Source organism: Amphibalanus amphitrite, unplaced genomic scaffold (assembly GCF_019059575.1).
Source record: "Amphibalanus amphitrite isolate SeventyFive unplaced genomic scaffold, NRLGWU_Aamphi_draft 000259F_arrow, whole genome shotgun sequence".
NCBI classification, from domain to species: Eukaryota; Metazoa; Arthropoda; class Thecostraca; order Balanomorpha; family Balanidae; genus Amphibalanus; species Amphibalanus amphitrite.
Window position 1 is genome coordinate 244,230 of NW_024881754.1, and position 14,830 is coordinate 259,059.

A 14,830-nucleotide genomic window follows, 5' to 3' on the forward strand; every position below is an offset into this window, starting at 1 on the left:
TAGGTGCACAGATGCGACCTCTGAATGATTGGTTCCGCGTTTTTTTTTTTTTTTGATGAAATCAAAGTTTGGGATTTTATATGATTTTCCCCCAAAATTCAATTTTTGAAAGAAAAAAAAGGGACTAAATCCAGAATTTTCAAAAAACTGAGAGCCATTATAAAGACAAAGTACAACCACGTACCTACAGGCTTCTTTTTGTTACGTACTGGCTCTTGTAACACTGATGGTGTTTAAGAAGTTTGAAGTTTTACTGTTTTTGAAGCGAAAATAACGTAACATGACGTCACTAAAACGTCATTTTCGCAAAAAAATCGAAAAATTTCGCACAACTTTTCAAGAAACATGTTAGATCGATGTATGATTGGTTGTGTGAGGGGTGGCTAATTATTCATGTTTTTGTGTGCGCGTGTCGTACTATGCGTTTGTCGTGTGTCACAGTAGGGATAGGTATTACTGCATTGCTAATCACGATTGTCCTATATATCCATGTGTGGTGATCTGCCCTTGAACGGAGCATGCTCGTCCAGGTTTTGTCTAGTTTCTTGTCCGCGAGACCATTAGCTTTTTTATAGGTGTTGACGCTGGGTCAAAGGGTATGCTAGGGTCAAGGGTGGTTCGAAGGACGGTTGGGCGAAAGTTTGCCAAGAGGCGGTGCATGCACTGCCACAAATGTCACAATGCATCATTGATGAAGAAATAATTGTACGCATCAATGGATGCTCTGTAGCTGCATGACTCTGAGTGTGCGTTTCATCAAGAGCAGCCCGAGCCCGAACAAATTAGTTTCGAAGTAGCTTTAGCCATAGTTAGGATTGTGTCGTTTGACTTTTCATCGCCGATCATAAATGGTACCTTGGACACTTATGCTGATCCAATTCCGGTTTCCAGCAAATACGACGCAGATATTTGCGTAAACTGTTCACATTGACCATCATTAAACGATATATCGAGTGGTCCCAGGAGAGAACTGTCAGTTGCAAAATGATTTTAAACTAAACAGACTGAGTCGGAAGACGTGGTCAGTTTATACCATTGACGGAGACAAAACAGTGGCCAGATTGTTGTGGACCCATCGAGGCCCTCGGAAGACGTCAGCAGGTTCGTCGCAGAACTTTGCGCATGCGCACACGTCACGAAGGCACGTAATGTAAACTGGACGAGAATTGCTAAATATGGGAACGATAGCGGTGAACGGCTCAGTGGTGGAAGGCGGGGACTCCTGAAGGGTCCTGTGGATCCGGACAGAGGACGGCGGCCGAGACTGTGGAACGAGGCCCGCACACCGGCAGAGTTGACGGCCATCTTTCCAGGTCAGTGCCTGAGGTGAGGAGGGATGTTTGGGATGCAATTCGTTCAGTAAATTATAAGAACCTCGGAAATATTTCAAAGTGGGGCTATTACGCTTACGTGATGCATTTGTAAGCATAAAAATGCGCAATGGTCTTTTTTGTCCCAGCCTGACATTATTATGGCGTTGGTTAATCAAGCATCCCTTTATCGAAATATGTAAACATTATCTAGCCCACGACACATTGGCCGTTTGGGCCCATTAACAGTTTGAACTGTGTAGGTACATAATGCATGCAATATTCTTGTGTGTACCAAATTTCGCGGCGCCGCGAAAAACCTCGGGGGGGCGGATATCCCCCCCCCCGTCGGTGCGCGTGTTAAACAGCTCTCTTGCGTAAGCTATAAGGTACGGTGAACTTCGATTCATTCTCTCTCAGTTGTCTGAAACATAAATACGAACTGTTTATTGCAATGCCTTCTGTTTATTTTGAAACCATGCTGGTTGTGATACATTCGAATTAGTCGCCAGCATTGGAGTTGGCAACGATACAACAGTTGCTGTGGGCGTGCAATGCAGCCCATCCCATGGTCAGCTTTGGTCAGGAGTCAGGACAATGAACGCTGCAGTGTCGGCGCTGTAAAACGTCATAACATCGCTCAAAATTAATGTTTGTGAGCTTTGAAATGACCTACTTTTTGTTTCGAAATCCAGCAAAGCCTCATTGCACATATTTTGACGACAAATTATGTTTTAGGGTTGAAAACATGGCATAGTCACGCAACTTCACAAAAAAGTAAAACCATTTTAACCTTTAACCTTCCAGGCGGTGGGGGGGGGGCATTTTTTGCCCCCCTTTAGTTTTTTTTCAATATATCTCGAGAACCGCTGCGCCGATCGTCACCAAACTTTCAGTACCCTCCCGGGAGCAGCTAGCGCACATGGTGACCAAAAATTTTTCCAAAGGCTATGATAGGTTGGCCGGTAATGACGTCAGAGTGACGTCATTTTTGCCATTTTCGACCCAAAAAAAGGTTTCGCGGGAAGAGCTGTCAGGCCTACAGCTTTAGAGATAAAGAAAAATGTTTCGACATAAAAGGTGTGAAATCAAAAGAACTACAAAACTGCTATTTCAGTTTTTCGAATTTTTTGAATTTTGACCCCCAAAAATCAAAAAATAGGTTTTTTGAATATAATGGCCAAAAAATCTAAAACGTTTTTTGAATTTCGAAAAAACGGAATATATGTGATAGTCCCTACCGCCTTCTATCTACATACCAAATTTGAGATCGATACCTCTTTTTTTGGCCAAGTTATAGCGAAAAAACTGTTCAAAATTGATGACGTCAAATTTTCAAACTCAATTTTTAGCAATTCTAGACCTTGTAACGCAAAACAAAGACCACCATTAGACTCCCCGTGACGAGCTGCATCGAATTGATACCCATTTTATGCAAAAATATCAAGTTTGAAATTTGACCTTTTTGACCTGACCTTGACCTGACCTCCACCAGAAAGTGACCTAAACCGTACCTGATGGTCTTATAACCAACACCATTGAGTTGGAAATGAAAAACTGGCCATAAAACATGCACCGCATAACCTTAGTAAAGTTGGGCTCATGTGGTGACCCTTGGTGACCTTTGGTGACCTGACCTGTGACCTGACCTGGTATGACCAGTGACCTCTAATAGCAACATATGTACTAGACAACTGACGCCTTATCGCTGATTTTCGACAAAATGCGTTTTACTCGGTGTTATAACGCTTTCCCTAGAAGCCTTGTGAACGGTGAAACATTTTATCTTTGACCTGACCTGTGACGTCATCGGTGACCCTGAGGTCAATGAAATTTGGTTTCCTTCAACAAATTTGACAGGGCTATCGAACGCCGTTTGAATTTTCCGGATCCGTACAGTAGTTTCGGAGATACGGGGGGGGCAAAAAAATGCCCCCCCCCCCACCGCGCGGAAGGTGGCTGGTAGGCCCACCGCCTGCCGGGTTAAGCGTTAAGCCCTGTTAAGTTTCCTTTTTATTACAGTAGAATCCTTGATTAACCTCAATACCTACATACTTTGCTTTCCCTTTCCTCGTTAATTGTTGAAATTGCAATAAAGGTATGCATGTTATTTGTTAGGCAAAATTTCCAACAATAGTTCGTCAACAAGCCACTTGAAGAACTTATAATTCATTTTTGGCAGGGAAATTCACCTATGCAGAAATTTCATTTGAAATTCATCATTAAGCTACTTGAAGAACTTTTCTTTAAAGAATTTAGCAGATAAATTCTTCTTTTTTTTGCATCGCTAAAAAGTAATCAAAAAATGATTGAAAACGTTTGTTACATTTTTAGCTCAGGGCCAAAGGTCGGGTCACTCTTGGGGTCACTAGAGTACACAAAGGTACCAAATTAAACATTTTAAATAAACGGAGCTTAAATTGTAAATAATTAGAAAAAAAGCGTTGTGCTGCAAGGTAGGTATTATACAAGAATTATCGCCCACACAAGCTATAAAAACCATTGGATGCACGTCAAGTGCGTAAAATAGCTTCCAATTTTTTCGCAAAAAAAAAGATCAGGCATCAAGTCGTCGGCTTTGCCTCAAAGTCTTTTTGCACTGACCTCCCCTTCCATGCTGCATACCCCGTCCGTGCTCGGCGCGTTGTAAATTATTCACCCATGAAACCATACTTTGTAAATGCTACCCCTCATTGGAAATAATAATGTAGGAGAAGCATCTGCCCTTCTGGCAATTCCCAAATTATATACAAGGAGTGTCAAATCACAAGTACACGGCACCTAGAACATCCTTTTTTGTAAAAAAAAAAAAACACACACACACACACACGCGTTAGTTTCTTTTTGTTTTGTTTTGTTTGTTTTTTTTTTCTATGCCTCTGCATTCGTTGGGACCATGTATCAGCATACGTCATACGCACACGTGAGTTCCTGAACGGACCAGATCCCAGAGCTGTCCATCCTGCCAATGTCGCTGCTGGCGCTAACGCTAGCAGCTGTCAGCCAATCAGCGGCCGCGCCGGCTGCTCACGATCTAGAGAACTCGGCCGGGCGGCCCACGTGACTAGCCCGCCGTTATAAGACGACCGTGCCGGATCGGGGCCGAATACTGACGCCGCCGCTGGCACGGTCGACGGAGCGCGCACGCCGGCCGACACGCTTGACCTCGCTGACCTTGAGGAGGTGACCTGACCTTGACCGACGGTCTCTAGCCATGGGTGAGTGAGAACTGAGAACGCTGCTTGCCTGTCAGTTAAAGACAAGTCATTTAATCTTATCAGTACGAAATGCAGTCCAAACTTTTACCTACTTTGTTATTGCTATGGAACCGAGGTCTTCCGGTAAAAAAATGTCTTTCGGTAAAAAATATGCCGTTTTAATGAGCTTATTATGTCTCATCATAAGCATATCTGTCGAGGGGATAAGGTTGGATCTGGTGGGGATCGACGTTGTGCTTAGTGTCGGAAGGTCGAAATCTTTCTACTTTGTACACACAATTTTTTTATAATTTACAATCAGTTATCAAAGTAAAGATAGATTATAGTAAAACCCATAGTCACTTCCTACACCATTACAGCTACTTGCAATGGTGAATAATCACAAAATTTCACAACTGACATTTATGTCGGTTACCTCTATGCGAGGCATGTAATGTTAATGACTGTTCAATGCCTAGACATGTATGGCAATGACCACTGACCGTCATACCATTACCAGACGTGTGATGTTAGAAGTAATGAATACTGATATACGTAAAAACGTGTAATATCAATGATTACCATACCAAGTGATTCATGACAATGACTGTCGTATGAATACCGGACGCATAATTTCGCTGATCGTTGAGCGTCATACAAGATGTTTAATTCCAATGGTCGTTGGTCGTCGTTTATATCAATGACCAGTGACCGCCATACCAGACGTTCAACCCTCGCTGGACCTTATGGTCTTCTACAACACCCTGGCCGAGGGGGTACTATCCCCCCTTCGCAGTTTCGCCACTTTATTGAGCTAAAGCCTCGCAGAATAATCGATCGTGTGCGCCATTGCGAAACGCAGCGATTTGTACCCGATTTTAATGTCCTAGGTCAACCGGTGACCTCTAAGGGCAGGTCAAGTGCCTCAAGGTGCGGGTTCAGTTTTTGGTGACTAACTTTGCCAAAAAATGGTCAAGAGTCGGATTTTGGCACCATCGTATTCGTCATCCTCAGGCGCGCCGAATGATGTACTTTTTACTTGTATGAGGCCAACTCAAGGTGTTGACCTCGGGTCAAGATCAGGCCAGAGCCACTGAAGTTACGAAGTTGGTCGAAGGATGTCATATTACATATTGCTCGATTTGACAGGCATTCCCTGGATCATTGATGGCTTTCCCGATTAGTCGCTAACTCAATTTGATCTTGAGTTATTGACAAAAAAAAACTTTCATGTCCTTAGTGACGTCATAAATGCCGTCAGATTGCAACATTGAAAACAACATTACAAAAATGGAGCATCAACGAAATCACGATCTCATTTGCTTGAGGTAGTTTGAGTCTTGAGATCATTCTCGGCGCCAAATAACAGTTAACGATATTTGCCAATTGACTGATAATGGTGAGGTTGGCCGACCTGGCCCCAGGTGACCCTTATAAAAAATCCGAGATTTACAAGTTGTGTGTGAGAGCTCTGAAGGATAATAGATCCTGTAAGTTTCATCTCTCTGTGAAAGCTCCTCTTGAACTGATTGAGTTGCGAAGCTGCGACATTTTAGGACCATGCAGAGGTTCACTTATGGCGTCATAGGCCAGCGACCTGACCGGACTTGAAAATGTGGTTAGTATCCCAAGATTTGGCTTGAAGCAAAGCGTCAAGCCAAATCAAATCACCTGACTTCGGCTTGAAGCAAAAGCCGGGTGTACCAAGTTTCAGCTCTCTATCTTCAGCTTGTTTCGAGCCATCTGCACGAAAACACCGTATGGGGGCGGCACCACCCTGTCTCTGTTCACCCTGTCTCTCGGCCGGCGAGGGTTAGATGTCAATGAAAGCTACTACCGGACGCTGCTATGACACCAAGAGCCGACCATCACACACACCACAGTTCCATATTCATGACAGCCATACAGATTATTTAACGTCAATGACCGCCATACCAGACGCTATGTCGCTGCCCGTTGCACAACGTTTATACCGCCGACCAGCGACCATGCTTTTCTGCAGTCGCTCATGCGCAGTTCAATCTTGAGGCCTGTCGAAGTGTGACACCCGCCAGCTGACGGCTCTTGTCCTGTGTGTGGGTGACAGCCCATCTGTCGTCTGTGATTTGTGTAGCTCAGAGTCCTGTGTATACCACTCCAGGAGTATCTAGGCCACCGGGCACTAGTCTGACCCACACATGGGACTTTTGCAACAATATTTATCCGTCGGTGCGAGCGTGTCCTTTGCACTCGGACCGATCAGCTGTTAGCGCAATGACACATAAGTGACGCGTCAGCCAGCCAGGAGACTGTCACTCGTGTTTGGTGAGCTGCCAAAACAGTCGCAGCGATGCTGAGACTGAGAGGTATGCGCTAGCATAATTACTGTTAGGAAAACACTAGAAGGTCTCTTTTTGATGTCGTAATAATTTTAAGGCACATCTTTGTAGTCGATGACATTGTATCATTGACGAAAGAGATGGTTAAGCATACGGTCGAGGGTAGAAGAAGTTATGATGTTTTGGAGCATGCACATTGCCTAGTTTCAAAAATTATATATATATATATATATATATATATATATATATATATATATATATATATATATATATATATATATATATATATCCAACCTTTTTGCAAACCTTTACATTTAACAAAAGAAAGTAAATTGCATGAATACCGATCCCCCCCCCCCCCCCACAATGAAGTCACCACTACGAGCATGGTTGCTTGATTAGCCCACTCATTACTCTTATCTTATTTCAACCTTCATTCTTCAACAATAATGCTTTCAACTTGCCCGTCATGGATCAACATTGGCCCAGTTTGATAGCGCAATCAACACCCCCGGCCTTGTTTGCTGGGAAGCCTTTTAGAGGTGAAGGGCATAGCGAAAAAAGGAACAAAGGAAGAGAGAGACGACGGGGTGTCATCAGTGGGCTAACGCAGTTTTTACTGCAGGCTAAAAACTAAAAGCGACTAGATGGCATGTTTTGCGCTATAACTGTGCGTTTTGATAGATGCGTTTGAGGGGGCATTAGTTTGGGTGTGGGAATTTATGATTTTCATTTGTCTTATTTTGTCGGAGTTGGATATTTGTTTGAACGGCATGTTATGCTGGTGCTGGTTGCGGGTTGTTGGAGCCTTTCTCATGGTTTGCCTTTATCGAACTCAACCCTACTTTACCCTAACCTACCCATACCCTATCTTACTCATAACTTATGCATAGTTACCCTTCTCATACTCGATTTAAGTAACGTACCAAATTTGAGCGCAATCGGCCCAGCCGTTTTTGAGATACAAAACTGGCCCACTGCACGTGCGCACGCGCTAACTGCGACACCAGATGACTTGTGCCAGCCACCTTTCTAAATTGTCCCCAACAGTGAACAAAATTTGAGCGAAATCGGCCCAGCCGTTCTTGAGATGTAGAAGTGGACCCCTCACGTGCGCACGTGCAGTCGATCCACCCTACCTGTCACAAATGACCATACATCGCCAGGTTAATGCCCCCTCCACCCACAGTCCAAGTTTCAGCGCAATCGGCCCAGTGGTAGCTGAGTTATCCCTAGTACAATAATGTGTTGTTTATTGGTAGGCGCTTATTTTCAGTGTGTGGAATTCCCCTTGGCCGGCGGTGCATTGCAGCCCATGCTTTGATAGCTATTGTCAAAAGTTGAATGGCCTGCCTGCCGAAGCCATCGATCGGATTTTGTCGGAAAATACCCGTAACGTTAACAAAACACGGTCGTCTGTTTGAGTCATTTTCACAAAAGTTTATTGACTTTTCGATAATATTTTGGGTGGATATTGGTCAGAAAAGAATGCTCTTTCCGAATATGTAGGTTTCATAGCGATTGATCAGCGTTTTCAATACGTTTTGATGTTGTAAAGGACAACGCGCTCCGCGCGAATCAAATTTTTAAATTATTTTTTCATTATTAAGGAAATGGTACGGATCATCACTTTTTATTTGTTTTCCTATCATTACACGTACATTTGTCTGCAAAATGATACAACACCGATTTCATTCCGTCAAACCGTTTTCCAGCGGCATCGGTTTTCTTCCCACAATGCACGAAATCGGTCATTTTTTCACAACCGGAGGTATTGCCTTGCACGTGACGCGTGCTATACTATGAAACCATATCAATACGCTAGTTCCATCTCTCCTCTATCCATTGGTGGCAACCGCTTCTCGCTGCAATCACCCGTTGCAGAGATATCAAGCCGGAAAGCGAGCCGTGTCGGCCCGATTTTCGGCCGACCGCCGCTCTCGCCGACACCATGCTATCCCTATGAGAGCACCCTTTTGCACGTGCCGACGGCGCACCCCTGGCCCGATCACGCCCAAATTTTAATACAAAGGCCGCCCACGCCCACAGATTCGGCATGCCAAATTTCACGCCGATACGCGGCGCCTTTCAGGCGCAATAAGACACATAAGGCATGACACACGCACAGACATCTTATAAATCATAATATAGACTAGAATACAGGTTTACGCGATAACTGTATAGGTTCGAGATATATTAAGGGGATTATCAGTTTGGTTGTCAAAACTTCTAGGTTTAATAAGTAGAGTTTGGTAGTTTCTTCATTAAACTGTATAGTAGGTGTGTATGGCTTTTCGAGGAGCAATTGAGATCCGAATGTTGGGACTTTGAATTGTGAAACGCCGCCCGCCCGCCGCAAAACGCAAACACCGCAAAATGCGCCAAAGGCACGCCCGAAATGCCGACGCAAACGTCGCAAAAAAATAAAGAATCGCCCGCCCGACGCAAAAAAAACGCAAAAACGCCGCAAAAATAAAACCGTTCGCATCGAACGCACGCTAACCGCCAACCGAAAACGCCTAAAAATCGCCCGCCCGCCACCAAACGCAAACACCGCAAAAAAGCGCCCGCTCGCCCCAAACGCAAACACCGAAAAAAGGAACCAAAAAAGCGCCCGCCCGCCCCAAACGCAAAACGCACGCCCGAAGCGCCAACGCAAACGTCGCAATAAATAAAAACAAATAAAAAATCGCCCGCCCGCCGTAAACCGCAAAAAAAACGCAAAAACGCCGAAAACAAATCAAAACCGCCCGCATCGCCCGCCCGACCGCCACCAAACAAACACCGCCGCAAAAAACCGCCCGCATCGCACGCCTGCCCGCCGCCAACCGCAAAACGCCGCAAAAAACGACCGCGTGCCGATAAACGCAAACACCGCAAAAACGCAAACGCCGCCGCAAAAAACCGCCCGCCCGAATCGCACGCCTGCCCGCCGCCAACCGCAAAACGCCGCAAACGCCGCAACAAAGGAAACCGCCCACATCGCACGCCTAACCGCCGCCAATAGGAAAAGCCGCAAAAGGCCCTACCCTACCCTACCAATATACATACCCTACCCATACCCTAGTCCTACCCATACCCTACCCATACCCTACCCTACGATTACCTTATACCCTACCATACCGAACTTTACCCTATCATACCCAACTTTACCCTACCCTACCCAAACGGCAAACCTACCTCTACCCTATCCTACCCATACCCAAAACTACCTCTATCCTTTACAATACCCTACCCATACAATACCCTACCCTACCCTACCCTACCCTACCCTACCCTACCCATACCCTACCCTTCCCATACCGTACCCTACCTATACCCGGCATACTCATGCCCTACTCATACTTGACCAAAGAGTTTCACAACATTTGAGTGCTGTCGTCCTACCGGTTCTTGAGATATATAAATGGGCCCCTGCACGTGCGCACGCGCTTACTGAGACTCCAGATGACTTATGTAAGCCACCTGTCTAAATTGTCCCTAACAGTGTACAAAATGTGAGTGAAATCGGCCCAGCCGTTCTTGAGATGTAGAAAGGGACCCCACACGTGCGCACGTGCATGAGTCCACCCCACCTGTGACACATGACCGTACATCGCTTGGTGAGTGCCTTGCCTGCCGAAAGTCCAAGTTTCAGCGCAATCGGCCCAGAAACGACTGAGTTATATGCAAGTACAATTTTCAAGGGTTTGCGATATCCCTAAGCGGGCGGTGCCTTGCAGCCTATGCCGTGCTGACTGATAGTCACGGAATATATAGTCTACGACATGGAATGGACAGGAGCTTCGATTAGCATTGCCACGTGTGTAACCAAAAATCAAGGATTTTGCCGGATGAATATCCGGAGATCCGGAGGATGCGGATGAATTTCTTTCCACGTGGGTTTACATTTTCATATATTTTCTTAAAATTTCATACATTTTTTCTTAACAATCGTCGAATGATTCGCGTTCAAGGGCCAAGTTGTGACTGTGACTTTGAAATGGTAACCGTATATTTTATTGGAAACTTTTAGCACACATTGTTACGGGAGCGTTTATACATATTCATTGCATTACAGTTTTAACATTGGTCTAAAATTAAATAAAATTCGATGAAATTTATCTAAAATTTGATGAAGATGAGGAAGTGCGAGCACTCGCGCTCTACTTTCAGGGTCCCAGGACTATATATGGCCCTGGTCCCAGGGCGTATCGGTTCCTACAAAAACGATACGTCCTTCCCCATCCTCGAACTCTGCGGAGGAAGATGGAAAAATACAGATGCGACCTGGCTTTCATGACACTATCTTGGCTCTCATAAAAGAGAAGTTCGCCGGAACAAGTGCCAAGGACAAGCTGTGCATCATTTCGTTCGACGAAATGCAGCTGAAACCAAGGTTGGCCTACCAGCGGGGTGATGACGTCATCGAGGGCTTCACTGATCATGGCTCTCTCTGCCGCGCCAATGCCTGCGCCGACCACGCCTTGGTCATGATGGTGCGGGGCGTCAGTGTCACCAAACGCGGGAAACAGCCCATCGGTTTCTTTCTGAGTTCCGGAACGACCAAGGCCGTTGTGCAGCAGCAGCTGTTAACACGGTGTGTCCAACGTGTAACAACAGCGGGATTCACTGTGCTAGCTACAACTTGTGACATGTCAAAGAACAACCAGGCGATCTACAGACTGCTCGGAGCTGCGGAAACCGGCTTGTTCACCGTGGACGGGCACGAGGTTGCTGCTCTGTATGACGTGCCTCACATCTTCAAATGCATACGAAATGCATTAATGAAATACGATATTGAAGTAGACGGTGAAGTAGCCTCTTGGAGTCATTTAGAAACACTCTACGCACTGGAATGCGCTTCTTCCCCACGGGCTGCTCCAAAACTAAGCCAGAAACACAACAGGCCAAACAGCTTTGAAAAATGAAAGTCAGCTATGCCCTACAGGTGATGAGCCGGACAGTAGCAGCAGCAATCACATTGCATGCGACCCACGGCAAGCTCCCGCGCACTGCACTCCCGACTGCTACTCTCCTGCTGCGCCTCAACGACCTGCTCGATGTGCTAAACTCTTCCGCCCGGTTCGACCCCTGCTCAAAGCGACGCGCGATATCCAGCCTCCATCCAGCAACGGCGGGAGAACACATGCAGTTTCTTCAGGAGAGCGACGCCTGGCTGCAGCGGTGGACGGTCGGTGGCGGCGCCAGCATCGACTCCATTCGAGGACTGCGACAAACGATATAAAAGGCGTGGTGAAAATCTGAGACTTGTGTCAGGCTGCTGGGTGCACGTTCCTGTGCACTCGCCGCTTAAACCAAGATCCAAGCTACTGAAAATGAAAGAGTTTATCTCGGCAAAAATATATATTAGGCACATACACGGTGCCTGTGTACCTACTTATAATGAAGAAACATTATGACAACGTTTGAAACGTTTAACACAACCCCTCCTCTAAATGCATTCATGAAACGTGAGTGGGCGAATAAAGGCAACTAGTTTTAACTGTAACAAAAAAGCACTTCTGGGCACGTAAATGGGGTAAATGTGGTAAAATGTGGTAAAATTCACCACCCCATATCGCCTCTACCGGAAACCCGTTTTAACCCCCGAAGGACATTGGCAATAGAGCAGGATCGTTCATGTTTATCAAAACAGCCGGCAACTTTCTATCGCAGCGAAAGGTTGGCTAGGACGAGAGTCATTGCTTTCACTGACTATGACAAACCTACTCGAACGGATTTTCACCTTAGGAAGTTACCAAACGAATGTTGAAAAATACATCAGCACCATGAAAAAAACCTTACCCACCATGCTCAGCAACGCCGCCTCCCGCCGGCGTCCACCGGAAAAGGGCGGCAAACGAGCGACGTTTAAATTGTCAGAAGTGATTCCAGACAGCAACACCTGATTATAATAAAATGCACCTTCTCATATTGCCCCGGTACCCCGTTATGCCCCACCTTCCCCTATTAGTTATAGGTCTGGCAACTATACTTTCATCCTCGTAAAGGAAGTAACCACAGCGAATCCGCACGACTAAATCATCAGGGTCGCCAAAAACTCGGCAGTTACAGGAAATCTCGATCCTGTCCATTCCATGTCGTAGACTATATATTCCGTGCTGATAGTCAAATGTTTAATGACATGCCGGCTATAAGCCATCGATCGGATTTCATCGGAAAATATGTCTAACGTTAACAAAACACTGTGGTATGCCTGAGTCATTTTCACGGTAGTTTATTGACTTTTTGATAATATTTTGGGTGGATATTGATCAGAAAAGAATGCGCTATCCGAATATGTGCGTTTCATGGTCAATTTTTAACGTTTTCGATGCGTTATGATGTTGTAAAGGACAGCGCACTCTGCGCGCATCACACTTTCAAATAAATTTTTCATTATTAAGGAAGTGGTAGTAAAAATCACTTTTTCTTTTCATTCATTGCATCACACGTGCAATTACCTAAAAAATGGTGCCATACCGATTTCATTCGGCCAAACCGTTTTCAAACGGCACCGATTTTATGTCTACGAGGCACGAAATCGTCCATTTCTGTACAACAAAAGGTCCTGATGTGCACGTGACGCGACCAACGTTATAAAACTATATCAATACGGTAGCTTTATCTCTCCTCTATCGATCGGTGGCAACCGCGTGTCGCTGTGACCACCGGTCGTCAAGATATAGGCCCGGAGAGGAGCAGGCGTCGGAGCGATTTCGGCCGATGTCGCCGTTTTTCGCGCCCCGTGTTAAACCAATGGCGAGCGTGCCTCGTGCTCGCGACCCTGCCAGAGACGCACCCTTGGTCGGATCGCGCCCAAATTTTAATACCATCGTTCGATTTGACCACGCTTGGTGCCTGCCAAATTTCACGCCCCTACATGGCGCCGTTCCGGCGCAAGACACCCAGATGTGGATGACACTTTTCGTTTGTGACACACAGACAACTTCTCTTTTATAATATATCCGACTAGAATACAGGTTTACGCGATAACTGTATAGGTTCGAGATATATTAAGGGGATTATCAGTTTGGTTGTCAAAACTTCTAGGTTTAATAAGTAGAGTTTGGTAGTTTCTTCATTAAACTGTATAGTAGGTGTGTATGGCTTTTCGAGGAGCAATTGAGATCCGAATGTTGGGACTTTGAATTGTGAAACGCCGCCCGCCCGCCGCAAAACGCAAACACCGCAAAATGCGCCAAAGGCACGCCCGAAATGCCGACGCAAACGTCGCAAAAAAATAAAGAATCGCCCGCCCGACGCAAAAAAAACGCAAAAACGCCGCAAAAATAAAACCGTTCGCATCGAACGCACGCTAACCGCCAACCGAAAACGCCTAAAAATCGCCCGCCCGCCACCAAACGCAAACACCGCAAAAAAGCGCCCGCTCGCCCCAAACGCAAACACCGAAAAAAGGAACCAAAAAAGCGCCCGCCCGCCCCAAACGCAAAACGCACGCCCGAAGCGCCAACGCAAACGTCGCAATAAATAAAAACAAATAAAAAATCGCCCGCCCGCCGTAAACCGCAAAAAAACGCAAAAACGCCGAAAACAAATCAAAACCGCCCGCATCGCCCGCCCGACCGCCACCAAACAAACACCGCCGCAAAAAACCGCCCGCATCGCACGCCTGCCCGCCGCCAACCGCAAAACGCCGCAAAAAACGACCGCGTGCCGATAAACGCAAACACCGCAAAAACGCAAACGCCGCCGCAAAAAACCGCCCGCCCGAATCGCACGCCTGCCCGCCGCCAACCGCAAAACGCCGCAAACGCCGCAACAAAGGAAACCGCCCACATCGCACGCCTAACCGCCGCCAATAGGAAAAGCCGCAAAAGGCCCTACCCTACCCTACCAATATACATACCCTACCCATACCCTAGTCCTACCCATACCCTACCCATACCCTACCCTACGATTACCTTATACCCTACCATACCGAACTTTACCCTATCATACCCAACTTTACCCTACCCTACCCAAACGGCAAACCTACCTCTACCCTATCCTACCCATACCC

At 46.1% G+C, this 14,830-nt stretch overlaps 1 protein-coding gene across 3 annotated transcripts in view; it reads left to right on the forward strand.

Annotated features, from left to right (window-relative positions):
• Positions 1 to 1,181: 1,181 nt before the first annotated feature.
• The window catches only part of LOC122386667 (alpha,alpha-trehalose-phosphate synthase [UDP-forming]-like), a 30,971-nt gene continuing 17,322 nt past the window's right edge, over positions 1,182 to 14,830 (forward strand). Inside the window, exon 1 of one of the 3 annotated variants that reach the window (XM_043376077.1) lies at positions 1,182 to 1,313. Coding sequence is in view for 1 of the 3 variants with exons in the window: in XM_043376072.1 (XP_043232007.1) it covers positions 4,525 to 4,528 (4 nt within the window). In the remaining 2 variants the exon portion in view is untranslated. Of the gene's footprint in view, positions 1,327 to 4,376; positions 4,529 to 14,830 lie in introns of those variants that run through there. The other 2 variants (XM_043376075.1, XM_043376072.1) reach the window with 2 other exon arrangements.